The following is a 14,614-nucleotide window of genomic DNA, read 5'->3' on the forward strand; positions in this document are numbered from 1 at the left end:
CCTGAATAAACATATTTATTTATTTATTTATTTATTTAAATGTTAAACTGTGAAGCTGTTGCAGTGGTCGCCTTTCTGTAGGACTGATAAAGGTGGGGTTACCTATACCACTTCGTTTTCCCCCCCTCAGTCCATCTGTTGCTTTGGGTTCTATGGCTCTTTGGAGTCTTACTGTGGAGAGTCGCCCTTGTGGTCCCTTGGGGGCCGGCCCAGCTTTGATTTCAGGTGCTGCTTGTTCGGTGTCCGAATACGGGGTGCTTTCTGCGGTTCTACCTCTTTCAGCAGATGAGACCGGTACATAGCTGGTTCGCTCTACTCCTCCGCTCTTTGAGTCTGGTCTTCTCGACACGAGTATAGCACCACTTGTTTGGTGATCAGGTGGCTTCTTTGATGGTGTGTCTCACCTGCGAGCTTCGTCTTGGCGACAGTATGAAGTTTCCTGGCATTTTTTTGGCCTTTTTCTCTCTCCGTAGGTTGTCTTCAGTTTTCGATTGGGTTGTTTTGTCCTTTCTTGGCCTTTTCAGGACTGTCATTTGATACTTAATATTGTCGCCTCTTATCGTGCAACGCTAACTGAGCTTCTCCAGGTCGTCCACAGGAATGGAATAAACCCCAGGTCGTCTGCAGGGTTATTAAATTTAGGCAGACAGCACTGTACCCTCGTGCCCATGACGTTCGTAAGTGTGCTGCTTTTGCTGTCGTGTTCGGCAACATATCTTGGGCTGACATTCGGGCACGGGGGTTTTAGAGGTCGAACAGGGTCGTGGCTGTCCGTTATTTGGTCAATATTCCTGGTCCCAGTCGTTCATGTGTGGCTTTGGGGTGCAGGCTGCAGCCAGTTGTCTTGCCTTTCAAGTTGATGTTTGCATGGTATCCGCTCCTCAGGTAACTCTCTTTTACTTGTCTTTGGTTAGGTAGCTCCAGGGAGTTGGAGGGGCTCCCCACAGAAAACCAGCATTGAATGTAATGAAATGCCATTTTCTGGGTGAGCCCCCGAGGCTCCCTTCTTCTTTGCAATACATGCAGTTTGCATGAAGGTATATCCTCCCGATGACTACACTAGTGGTAATGTAGAAAGATGTGTATATAACAATGCACAACAACACATCAACAGTCATGACGTGCCAGAGTCAAAAGAGAACGATGCCGTCAAGGCAGGTGAGGATAAGTGGGGAAAATAAACAAGAGGAAAGGAACGTAGGATGGGAAGAAAGAATACAGAAGGCGAACGCAAAGCGTCGCCACAGTAAAGAAAGTGAGGGATGGAGGCAAGAAACGATGGGTGAGGGCAAAGGATGTGAAGGAGGCAAGTGCGAATGTGCTTACCTAATTGCCTAATTGTAGTTGCCTAATTGTGCTTGCGGGGGTTGAGCTCTGGCTCTTTGATCCCGTCTCAACTGTCAATCAAACTAATGTACAGGTTCCTGAGCCTACTGGGCTCTATCATATCTACACTTGAAGCTGTGTATGGAGTCAGCCTGCACCACATCACTTCCAAATGCATTCCATTTGTCTACTACTGACACTGAAAAAATTCTTTCTAATGTCTTTATGGCTCATTTGGGCACTTAATTTCCACCTGTGTAAAAGTGTAGAGGAAGTCAAAACGGGACAGGCAAGGTACGTAGATGGCATCCGGAGCCTCACGACTGGGACGCTAACGCATCGGACTCAGCAGAAGCGCCAGCAGGACAACGTGAGAAAGACCTAGGAAGGGTGCAAGGACAAGTCACGGGAGAACGCAATGTAAGAGGCCCATCAGGCAAGGTGGCAGGGCGCTTGGAAATTGGGACGACAGAGGATTGCTTCCACTTAGTACTGGGGGCAGAGATGTGCGGCAAGGGAGCCTGGGGGAGAGACACAGGGAAGGCTCGCCAAAGAGTTCCAAAGGACGTTGTCCAGTATCGATTCAAACGCATTGGAGATAGCAGAGGCAAATGCGGAAGAATAGACGTCAACTGTAGAAGAAGCAGAGGAGAGGAGAGACGGGTCAGCCTCAGGAATGGGAAGGACGGACTGCGGAAAGAATTAGTGACGAGGCGGACCAGCACCGTCTCGAGTGCATCCACAATGTGAGTGACAATAGCGTCAACAAGATCAAGACTCGGTGGAATGGCAGGCAAGAGAAGAAGCCTCAGAGACTACTTGCCACCCTCCCTCTGGTCGACTGTTTTCGTTTTTGATGCTCAGGCTCTGAACCAAGGTGTGAGTAGTAAGCATGGGGGAGGGGGTCTTGGTCTCCCCCCTCCTGGGCACGGGAGGGCTGCATGGACAAGTGTTGCAGCAGTGGTGTATGACATTTGCTTGTTTACTTGTTTCTTTAGGTTTTGGGAAGTTCTGCATGCCTCTCTGTTCGGTCTTCGGTAGAAATTTCTTACCAAGTGGGGTCTGTTTTGTTATGCCTACCTTTCTGGGTGCCAAACCCCGGTCGATGGCAGACATGGAATGCTCCCAAACACATGGAAGTTTCCATAGGCTAATGTTCCCCCTGCCTCTGAGGGAGGCCAGGTTCTGGCTTGTGGTCCCCGGTAGGCTGAACTTCTTTGACTGATACCCCAGACTAATATAGTGTATATATAAGTCTGATAGCTCCGAGGAGCCTCCAGGGCTCACACAGGAAAAAGCGTTTCATTACATTCAACGCTGGTTTTTTGGGGGGGAGGGGGAGATCATATGGGTGAGTGGAGACTGGGAGGGTGTGTGGTGGGATATGGGTAGTATGTGCTTAGGGGGATACTGGGAGGGTATGTGTGAGAAGGGTGTGAAGATGTGTACAGTGGTGGGGGAAATCGGGAAGGTGCATGTGGTGGGGGGGAAGGGGAGAAGACCTGTTATATAGGATGTTTGGTAGAGGCATAGGCACGGGGTTGACCCAGGTACTGCTGGGTAACCCATCTAGAATTATATATATAGTGGACTCATAATTCTTTTTTTTTCATGCTTGCATTGGCAGACCCAGGGTGGTTGAACCGATCCATGGGTGTGGGTGTTGGAAGTGTTGGTGTACGGGTGTCAGGAGTGGCCACGTGTGACCCGTCTCCCTGCCTTAATGGTGGTCGCTGCATCACTGAGGGAACCAATCATTCCTGTCTGTGCACCAATGGCTACACTGGTGCCTTCTGTCAGGTGAGGGGTCAGTCTGTGCTCTGCTAGATTGCTATGCTTCATAGAGGTTTGATTGTTGGCTACCCTTGTTGGCCACATTAGCTCTCTTTTTAACTGGGTTTTTAGATCATATTTAAAAAAAAAGTGTGAAATCCAGTAATAATAATAATATTGAAATTCTAAAATATGTGATTTTGCTTTTTGTATCTTAATTAAAAGATTTTCAGTTACAATCTATTTACAGACTATACACTGTCACACACTATATACATTCACCATCAACACATTCAGAACACTGTGAGTGTGAGCAGCCACACCCAGCCAGTCTCCCTCACTCCATCATCTTACTTGCCAACATTGCTCCTCCCACCATACTGTTATTGTATTTATTACACAATTTACACATGTTATATATACCTATCTACATGTTTTATTTACCATAACTATGCAAGTAAGCCGGTATTGTGTCCAAACAGTACAGTGGCCACCATACACTGCATGACAAATCATACAGCAGACAGCAGACGATGCCACGATTACGACGTCACCGCCCTCACCAAAATACCACATGTGTGTTCCCCATAGCGAGCCACGAAGCTAGTACGGTGAGCAAAACAAGAGTTACTGCCATGCAGTGAGGCTACCTCAATTCTCTTCCTTCCTCCCTCCCTCACCAAAATTTCTCCTTCCTCCGCACAACGCTCATTATAACCACAATCTTGGTCACTAATACCTGTGAATGAATAATTGACCACAAGTTTATTTTGAAAAGGAACCTAAAAAGTCGTTTGAAGATTCCTAGATGGAGGAAATAATGCTGTGGTGCTGTGGCTAACGCTGTGAACATCGTGAACAGCATTGAATCACTGATATTTGAACATTGTACCCAGTCATTATCACACTCGGGCTCTTCTATAATACCATCATGGCTAAATAAAACAGATTATATATATATTTTGACAATATTAGGCAATGCTGTGGTCACACGCTGAACAGCAGTGCTGTGCGCTCATGCTGCGAGCGCCAGCCTTGGTTGCTCACTCACTACTGAGGCTCTGACACCCGGCAATGTGGACCATGATTTTTTTTTAAGATGGCGTCTGTTTACAAGACCCCTAAGGAAGCTGATGTGAACCCCATGTAGCCGCGGGAGTTTTGAATGGAACGTGAAAAATAAAAACACCCGGGGGCGCGTTGCGCACCCTAAGCCTGGGCCTGCAGGCGTGTTGCGCAGCTAAAGGGTTAAGTTGCGCATTGCATCATATGATGCTTTGGAGTACTACGCAAGATTTAAACGGCACTTGGATACACGGAGTTCACCACACCTTTATCAGGGTTCTTGTAAACAGACGCCATTTTTTTTTTTAAATCGTGGGCCAAATTCCCGGGTGTTAGGGGCCTCAGTATTGAGTGAGCAACCAAGCCTGACGCACACAGCATGAGCTCTCAGCACTGCTGTTCAGGTTGTGACCACAGCATCGCCTAAAAATGCCATAATATACTTGTTCATGCTATTATGTAGCGATGATATTAATACAGAAGACCCCTGACTGTGATAAAACTGACCAGGGTTCTGATAATAGCAGGATTGTGGTGATATTTAGCGCTGTGCTCCATGGAGGGAGGGTGGTGGCATTGTCTTCTGACTGTGTGTGGCCACCTTTTATTGACCGCACTCACCATACCAGCTTAGTGGTTCACTATGGTGAACACAAATGTAGATACTTATATATAACGTGTGTATAGAGGGTATAAACAACAATAGGAGTAGGTTGGAAGCCGCCATTTTGGTGAGGGAGGTGGCGTCGTCTGCACAACTTGTCATGTTGTTTACTGGTGACCACTATGATCTTTGGGCACCATACCAGTTTACTTGTACAAGTATGGTGAATAAAACAGGTAGATACTTATGTATAATGTGTGTATATAGCATAATAACACCACAAACAATATTGTTGGAGGAGAAATATTAGTGCGTCTGTCCTTGAAGGCGGCCGCCACCAGCTGACTGTGTGAGTAGCTACGTCTTTGTGCCTTTACTCACCATACAAGCTTAGATGCACAGTTATGGTGAACAAAACATGTAAATACTTATATATAATGTCTGTATATAAAAGCAAAAACAGTATGGTGGAAGGAGAATGGTGGCAAGTCAGGTGAGGTGAGGGAGAGAGGGAGTGGCAGCCAGTGCCGGGCTGCCATTGCCAATCTGCATACCAACTTAGGGGTTCGTTATGGTGAACACGAATGTAGATACTTATATATAGCGTCTGTATATAGTGAATAAAAGCAAAAACAGTATTGTGGAAGGAGAATGTGGGCGAGTCAGGTGACTTGAGCGACGGAGGAAGTGGCAGCCACTGGCACTGCCACTCAGCATGCCAACTTAGTGGTTTGTTAAGGTGAACACGAATGTAGATACTTATATATAACGTCTGTATATAGTGAATAAAAGCAAAAACTGTGTGACGCTCAAATCCCTGCTCCCGAAATGAGCCCTAGACGTCACCAACACAGCGGCAAAAGCTGCAAACGTCCGAACAGCATGGGCTCAATGACAGACCACAGGCTGGAAAACTGAAAAACTCTGCGGACGACCTGGGAGACCCGAGCCCTGAAACAGGGAACGAGAGGCACCGGATCAACCTCAAGCGCATCCCCAGACACGGTATACAGGAAACGGCAAAAAGCGCAACCGGATAACACAGGACGCACACCTGGTCAAACCAATCAAGCACCCAAGAACCCCTCCGGAAAGCAGCTGTCTCAACTATAGCCAGGACGGAGAAAGGCTGCAAACGTACAAAGCTACCACCAGAACCAAAGAGCAGAAACCTGAACCGAAGGGGCTACCACAAACTGAGGAGAAGATAAGAAGGCACCCTGATCAAGGACAAGGACGGCTCAGGCGACGCATGAGCAGGCCAGAGGTGAAACAAAACACGAGAAAGCGTACGAAACGAGGCAGACGTGACATCCACCCCGAACGCAAGCCGGAGCAGCTCTGCCAGCGCCGCACAAAATGAGGCGACAGTAAGAAACATCAATATACTATAGTCCAGAAAATCCAAGAGAGGACAAGACAACCCGATGCGAAAGAGAAGACAACCTACGAAGAGCAAGAAAAAGTGCATAGAAACACCAGGAACGTCATACTGTCGCCGAGACGAAGCTCGCAGGTGGGACACCGACGACAAAACCACCTGATCATCACAGAGATGGTGATACCCACATCAAAAAACCAGACGCGAAGAGCCGAGGAGAAGGCCGAACCAGTCACGTACAGGACTGATCCGACCTGCCAAAACAAGCGGAGCTGCGGGAAAATGCCCCGGGTTCAGACACCTATGAAGCAGCGTCTGAAAATAAAGCTGGGCCGGCCACCAAAGAGCCATAAGGACTACTCCCATGGGAATGGGCTGCAACCGATCCAGAACCCGAAGCAACAGCTGGACCGGGAGAAGAGGAACAGGTACCCCCCACCTCGACCAGTCCTGCCGAAAGGCATCCACCGTGAATGCCTCGCAGACAGGTAAGGGCGCCACATAGAATGGGCGACGCCTAGACCACGCCGACGCGAAGGTGTTCATGGCCAGGAGTTCATATGTTCGGCAGAGCCAACAAAATGAGTCGGCTACAACTGGCCAATCTGCGAACAGAGGAATGAACCGAGACAGGCTGTCCGAAAGGCCGTAGGACACACCCTGGACATGAACCTCACAGTTAGCCAAACCTCGAAATTCCAGCAAATGAGCCACTCAAAGGGACCAACCCCAAAGGTCAAACACCTAAGAGAAACCCTGTGGTTCCGGCAAAGAACCGCCAGAGAACAGTCCGAATGGAGCTGGTTGGTAAAGCACCGAGTAACCTGAACCCTCTGAAGCGCAAACCAGACAGCCACGAACTCCCGAACTGTGCTGTGAGCCCAACGGACGGACTCGGGGAGGTGCTAAGGCACAGAACCCCAAAAACCCCAAAGAGGAAGCTGGTGACGTAGCACCAACACAAGATCCCCAGAGGACGAACCCAACGATTGCAAGAGAGGTGGAAGGGGAGTCTCTGAAGGAACCAAACAGACACCGAAGCCAAACCCCACCCTGTGGGCAGACCAGCACGTTGAAGTTCAGACTACTGCACAACCTCTCGAGCAACCGCTGAGCAACCCGGTACCCCCTCATGAACAGCTGAAAGCAGGACCACAGCCGCAGCAACACTTCTGGAGGGAAATAAAAGTACCAGCCCAAGAGCCCTAAACAAGACCCAGCCAGGTCCGAACCCGGGACAGAAACAGATGAAACGGCCTCCAGATCACCAGGAAACCGAACCCGGTGATCTGGAAAGAACCACACCCCTGGCGAGCAGACAAGTGGACCGACTGGGAGCCCACACCAGCCAGTTGTTGAGGTAGGCCAGACACCGAATCCCAAGCAGATTCAGACAGGGCACCAAGATCTGGTAAAGATGCGTAAATACACCAAGTGCCAAATACAAACTAGGGAAGGCAACAAAAGCGGCAAGCCTGTTGTTTCTCGCATCTTTGTATCGCTGGTATGTTTGGGGGTTTGGCCTCTTCCTGTATTGATTCCATTTTTGTGTCTTTTGGTCTCTAGCCCCCTCGCAATTTCTATTGAACCAATCCTGTTTCCTAGTTCTGCATCTCTGTTTTGGTATAAATTTTTTTGTGCCTTTATCATACATTTCACAAAACTTGACATACAAGTTTCCAAAGGATACCTGATCAACCAGGCTGTGACTCATACGTCAGGCTGCGAGCAGCCGCGTCCAACAGCCTGGTTGATCAGTCCGGCAACCAGGAGGCCTGGTCGACGACCGGGCCGCGGGGACACTAAGCCCCGGAAGCACCTCAAGGTAACCTCAAGGTAAGGTACATCTCATTCACTTCCTTGCCTAGCATCAAGTCTGTCCAATTATACTCACTAAAAAAATTTCTAAGGTCACCATAATGACCTCTCCTGAAGTCTGGTTTTTCAACTGCTTCAACCTCCTTATTTTTTTCCAGCTTATAACGCATTGCATACTTTATTCCCAAAAAGACATGGTCACTTTTACCCAAGGGAGGAAGGTACTGAATGTCAAATATCTCTTCCTCCTTCCTGGTAAATATCAAATCTAGCATGGAGGGAACGTCCCCTTCCCTCATCCTCGTAGCTTGTTTAACATGTTGATACAAGAATGTTTCCAGGATGAGGTTACAAATTTACAGGTCCAAAAATCTTCTGTTTTAGCTTCATATGCTTCCCAGTCTATGGATTTAAAGTTGAAGTCACCGACTATCAACAGTCGTGATCTATAGTTATCCGCTCTCGCTATAATCTCTCTCATTATTGTTATAAGACCTTCACGTTTACTATCTAGCTCCTCCTTTGACCATGTGCTGCTTGGCGGTGGACTATATGCATTTATTATCATTAGTTTATCATCCTCATGGCAGATCTCTAGTGCTATAGTGTTGGCTTCTGTGTTCTCTAGGGTTCAGGAAGGTTTTTCGCTACTTCCCGCATTATTGGAATGTCTGTCGGCTCCTTGTCCTTGTCGCCATTTTGGGCTACTTGTGGCCCGGTTGGGCTACTTGTGGGCTGGTTGGGCTACTTGTCGCCCTGTTGGGCTACTTGTCACCCGGTTGGGTTCCTTTTTGGGCTCTCTTTGCTTCTTTGGCCGGTTTTATTGTTCCTGCTTCCTCTTTTGGCTACTTTTCTAGTGCAGTAGTCCTGGTTGGCGCCTTCCCGCAGAGAGGGTTGTGCGGTTTGGCCAGCGTGTCATGCGCATGCGCCGTGGAGTTTGTTTTGGTCTGGGCGGTGTTTCAGTGCTGGTGTTTTGCGCCCTTTTTGCTACAGTGCTTCGCCTCTCGTTCTTCTCCCTCGCTGCGGTATGTGCCCCTTCGCTCCGGGGGTGTCCTGGTTCCCAGTTGTGGGGAGGACGCTGCGGTTTTCCCTGTGTCATGGGTGTGGGCCGCCTCCTTCGCCTCTCCCTGCTCTCCTGCGGGTCCGGCAGGGTCCGGCTCTGGCGTCTTCACCCAGCGGTGATCCCAGGTTCTTCTGGGCACGGTTGAGTTGTGTCAAGTTCTTGCCCCCGTTCGCCAGGTGAGTTTCTGCGGTCTGGCATCTTTTGGCCGGGCGCTGGATGCGGTGTTGTTTATATACCTGTCTTTATTTAGGTATATTTTAGTATGACTGAGACCGTTCGCACACCAGTGACTGTCCCTTTTTCAACCCTTCCTGTCCCCCTCATGTGCATGTCCAAACCATGCTAAAGTCATTCAGGGGACCCACGTTTTTTCATGTTGTGAGGTGTGGGGGTTGTAGGGTTGGTTCTGTACTCACCTGGTAAGGCTCCTGGCTGTGCTTGCAGGGTTTGAGCTCTGGCTCTTGGGTCCTGCCTATCTGGTAGAACTTGTGGGATAGTACCAGTGGAGTGCAGTGGTGCTATAGGCACAATTGGGGAACACTATTACCATCAGAGGTCTGTGGTTGTTACACGACCTACTTGCGAGCATAAGCCTTCTTGCTGGTTCGTCGGTGGACTTCCAGGGCACACTAGCCTGTTTTCGTATAGCAGTTCCAGCCCATCCTGGTTGTGGGGGTATGTGGGCCGGCGGGCCGCTCCTAGCAGCTGCCTGGTGGGCTACCCTCTGGCCGGTCTAGCCTGGCCTTGGGCCGGGCTTGGGGTGTAAAAGAGCTCCCAGTACCCCATCCAGCAGGTATCGGGCGGGGTTTCTCCGCCGTCGGTCGCCTGGTGCAGGTTTCTGGGCCTGCTGGGATTTTGTCGTGTCTCCGTTGGCCCTGTCTGGGGTTTGCCTGCTCTGTTTCTCTGCCTTTGCAGAAGGGCGTTGCTATTTACATGTTGCATGTTGCGGTGGTGCCTGTTGCTGCTGCTGCATGTGTGCATTGGTACCGTGTTTCACGGTGGCGTGTCCTTGTTCCTGTGTTCGGTTGTGGTGTGGCACTTTGCTGCTGTTTTGTGCCTGGGGATTGCGTGGGGGTATTCTGTCCCTGCCTGATTGTCCACCCCTGGTTGTTTTCCTGTTTTTTTTTGTGCTTCTGCTCTTTCTTCCTGCCTCCTCTGCAGCAGTGGTGTTCTGCGTGTGTTCTTGGGCGTTTTTCAGCCTGTGTCCTGTGATGTGCTTCTTTGTCTCGGTTTATTGCAGTTGTTCGTACCCCTTGGTTCGGGTACTGTTCTGGCGGCGACCCTTACACCTTCTTTGGTTTTCCTAGCTTGCCCTGCCGGTTGGTTTTTTGGGGTCTTGCGATGTCTCGCGTCAGACCTGTCGTTTCTGAACTCCTGGCGGGCTTGCGTGCTTTGGGGAGTTTTTCTGTTCGGCAGACGTTCCATTTCCTTGTGCCGCCTGGGTTTCGGTGGTCGCGCCCGAGATCTTCCCGCGGCTCCGCCTTTTCCTGGGCTCGGAGGGGCCTTGTCGGGGCTGCTTATGTTTTGCCTCGCGGTCTCGCCTCCGGTTGGTGGTCGGGTGGCTTCGTGGTAGGTGTCCCACCTGCGTGCTTCTTTTGGCGGCAGTATGGGTATTTTGGCGGTCCTTCCTTTTCCTGTCCCTTCTTAGGTGGTTACTCTTGTTAGCTTGGTTTACTCTCAGCTTGGTTTTCTGGTGGGGGTTGGGGGCCGTCGTCTTGCCACATACTGTCGCCTCTTTTTGTACGGAGGTGGCGGAGCCGCTTCAGCTTGCTGTCGGTCTTGGTGTTGCTTCTGCACCGTTAGTAAGCTGTCTTGTGCGTCGTTTCACCTTCGGCCTGTTCGTGTGCCACTTGCACCATCCTGGTCTCTGGTCAGCATGCTCTGTCTTCTCCTCGGTTGGTAGTGCCCCTTCGGTTCCGGTGTGTTTTTTCGTCGGCTCTTTCCTTTTGGCCTTTGCCTCTGGGGGTCGAGTCGCTGAGTATTTTTGCTCCTTCGGTTTTAGCGTTTTGGTTGTTCGGTGGCAGCAGTCTCCATCTTTTCTGGCGCGGGGTGGGGCTGCTGCGTTCTGGAGGGGTCCAGGGTTTGTTGGTGCTCCGTTGGTCGGGCCGGGGGTGTGTCATGTTTTGTGTTTAGTGGCGGCCCTTCGCTGTTGTTTGTGTGCCACGGCGTTTGGGTCCGGAGCGCGTTTTGCATTGATCCGGTTCTGTTCTTCCCGGATCGCGGGTGATGGTGTCCCGGGTGGTCAGCCGTGTTCTTGCAGCTAAGCTGCCTGTGTTCTTCCCTCATGCCTGTGGCGTTCGTGGCTTCGTTGCTCTCACTGTCGTCTGGGCGATGTGGCCTTGCAATCTTTCGGGCATGGATTTTTGGTGTTCGTGTGGGGGCCTTGCTGCTCGTTGTCGCGTTTGCTGCTGGTTGTCTCGCTTCCATGGGGGGTGCGTGGTGACCCCCTCCTGGTTCTGTCCCTTTGACCTTTCTCTGTGGGTAGTTAGCTCCGGGGAGCCGACGGGGCTCCCCCCAGAAAACCAGTGTTGAATGTAATGAAACGCCATTTTCTGGGTGAGACCCGGAGGCTCCCCGGCAACCCTCCCTCCCTCCGGTCAGCGGTTTTTCGTGTGTTTTGACATCCAGCCTCAGAACTGATGGGTCGATAGCCGGCGTGGGAGGTCTGGGGCTCCCCCTTCCCCCTCCCGGGGATGGGGGAGCTGCGCAGACAGCGGCGCGGTGCCGTATGATGTCATACTAGTTTCCATGTTTTCTGTTGAAGAGTTCTATCCACTAGTTCGGCTTTAGGTAGCAATTTTCACCAGAATAGGGATTTGTTTTGGAATGCTTACACCTCTGGATGCTTGACCCAGTCGATGGCAGACATAGAATGCTTCCTACCACACGGGGGTTTCTATAGGCCATTGCTCCCCTTGCCTCTCTGAGGGGGCCAGGTTCTGGCCGTGGTCCCCGGTAGGCCCTAGAACTCCATACACATGACTGATACCAAAGTCTGACATTAGCATATCAGCCTGGTAAAGCTCCGGGGAGCCTCCAGGTCTCGCCCAGAAAATGGCGTTTCATTACATTCAACGCTGGTTTTTTTTTATATATTTAGAATGTGTCCCTGGAAATTCAGCTTGTGGTCAATGAGAATGCCAAGGAATTTGCTATCTAATAAATGTTACAAATACATCACATTATCATAAAAAAAGGTTAAGACAACGGTCTGCTACAGCTTGATTTGGGTGAAACTTTTCAGCAAAACATTTCAATTCTTCCCATACTGCACACATTTTCTTAATAAATGAGGAAGGGACATCCACTACTCTACATCAACAACTCTCATGCCATTTTCATGTTTACGAATGATCTCTTGTTGTTCCTCTATAGTCATTCTCACATGTGTTTTCTTGGCTTGAACCTTACCACTGGCTTTCTAGGGACCTATGGCGAGATGTTGTGTCCATCATACACTCTCTACAAACTGAGCCAGGGAACACCAGTGAAATTCCGTCCATTGTATACAAGAGCGCCTCCCATGCACTTGCACAACCCATAGCTCTACTGTTCAACAAATCTATAGTGTCACACCTTCCCTGATATCCTTAAAAAAGCAAGAGTTACGCCAGTCCATAAAGGAGGTAATCCGGCGGACATAATTATAGACCAATATCAAATCTACCCATTCTATAAAAAATATTTGAAAAAATTATCTACAACTGGCCTATTCCTACCTCGTAAAATTCGACATACTCAGCCCCTGCCAGTTTGGCTTCCGGTCCCTAAAGAGCACCAATGAAGCAATCATTAGTCTCCTTGACGTAATCTACTCAGCCCTTGACAAAAATGAGTTTCCGATTGGACTCTTCATTGACCTAAGAAAAGCCTTTGATACTGTTAACCCTTAAACTGTGCATGGCGTATATATACGCCCTGAGTAACTTGTCCCACGGTGCACGTTTGGTATATATACGCCATAGGGTGCCAGGCCCGATTCAAATGGCCCGCGGCTACACGGGGTTCACAGTAGCTTCCTCAGGGCTCTTGTAAACAGATGTCATTTAAAAAAAAAATCGTGGGCAATATTCTCAGGTGTGAGAGGCACAGTACTGTTGGAGCAACCAAGGCTGGCGCACGCAGCATGAGCGAACAGCATTGCTGTTCAGCTTGTGACCACAGCATCGCCGAAAAATGTCAAAATAAATATAAAATTGTTATTATTTAGTGATGACAATATTACAGATGTCCCATGACTGATATGAATTACCAGGGTTGTGATAATAGCAGGATTGTTGTACTAATTAGCGCTGTGGGAGGAGTGATGCTGAGAGACGGAGGGAGACAGCATCGTTTACTGACTGTGTGGCTACCTGTTATTGTTTGCATTCACCATACCAGGTCAGTGGTTCTCTATGGTGAACACAAATGTAGATACTTATATATAATGTGTGTATTAGTGTAATAACAGCAAAAGGATTATGCTGGGAGGAGCCATATGGGTGACGGAGGTGACGTCGTCTGCACGACTTGTCTAGCTGTTTAGAGGGTGGCCACTATGCTCTTTGGGCGCACTACAAGCTTAGGTGTACAGTTACGGTGCATAAAATATGTAGATACTTATATATAATATGTGTATATAGGGTAATAACACTGCAAACAGTATTGTTGGGGGAGAAAGTTTAGTGCGTGTGACCTTGAATGAGTGAGGGAGCTGCCAGCCGCCATCTGTGTATAGCGACGACTCTTAGTGCCTGAACTATATCAGCTTAGCTGTACAGTTGTGGTGAACAAAATATATACATACTTATAATATAACATCTGTATATAGTGTAATAACACCACAAATGGTATTGTTGGGGAAGAAAGTTTAGTGCGTGTGTTGAGGGAGTGGCAGCGAGTGGCTGGCTGGTGTGTGGCGGTTACTCTTCATTGCTTTTCGACTATCAATACCAACTTAGTAGTTCGTTATGGTGACCAAAACATTCAGATACTTGTATATAACCTGTGTATAGTGTGTATAGCAGCAAAACTATATGTTTATTGTTTTATAAACATAATAATTGAATCACTAATATGCACATCATACTTTTGAGTATAGCGATTATTCACCACTTTTATTATATAAATATATTACAATACACACTATTGAATAATATTACTGCAAAAAGCTAAGAAAAAATCAATCGGAGACATTGAAACAATTAGGTAATAATATATTTGTGGCAACTCCCATCTGTCAGCGCGGGTGACGCTGACCGGGTCTGACGACCGCTCTGTCAACGCCCACTTTTTGCCAGACTTCCTCGGTCAATTACGCCCAAAATATGTCACCTACGATTTTTTTTTTTTTTTCCCGTGCTCAGGGGACACAAATTAGCATGTTTAGAAGACGAAAAAAAGTTTTTGAATTTTTTTTTTTCTTGCACACGGGTGTTAATGTCCCCAGGACCCCTGAGCAGTGTAAGGGTTAATCTCAACTACCTTTTACTTAAACTCCAGCATTATGGAATCTGAGGCCTTGCCCTGGACTATAATTGATCCTATCTTAGTGACAGACACCAATGTGTAACCATCAATGATACAACCTCTTCCACTCTAC

General features: G+C 48.7%; 1 protein-coding gene across 13 annotated transcripts in view; it reads left to right on the plus strand.

Annotated features, from left to right (window-relative positions):
* Window positions 1–14,614, plus strand: part of LOC123767372 (uncharacterized) — a 648,238-nt gene that overhangs the window by 409,513 nt on the left and 224,111 nt on the right. For all 13 annotated transcript variants that reach the window (XR_011224571.1, XR_011224570.1, XR_011224572.1 and 10 more), the window contains one exon: window positions 2,954–3,126. Coding sequence is in view for 10 of the 13 variants with exons in the window: in XM_069312920.1 (XP_069169021.1) it covers window positions 2,954–3,126 (173 nt within the window). In the remaining 3 variants the exon portion in view is untranslated. The remainder of the gene's footprint in view (window positions 1–2,953; window positions 3,127–14,614) is intronic.

Source organism: Procambarus clarkii, chromosome 74 (genome assembly GCF_040958095.1).
Source record: "Procambarus clarkii isolate CNS0578487 chromosome 74, FALCON_Pclarkii_2.0, whole genome shotgun sequence".
Classification (NCBI taxonomy): Eukaryota; Metazoa; Arthropoda; class Malacostraca; order Decapoda; family Cambaridae; genus Procambarus; species Procambarus clarkii.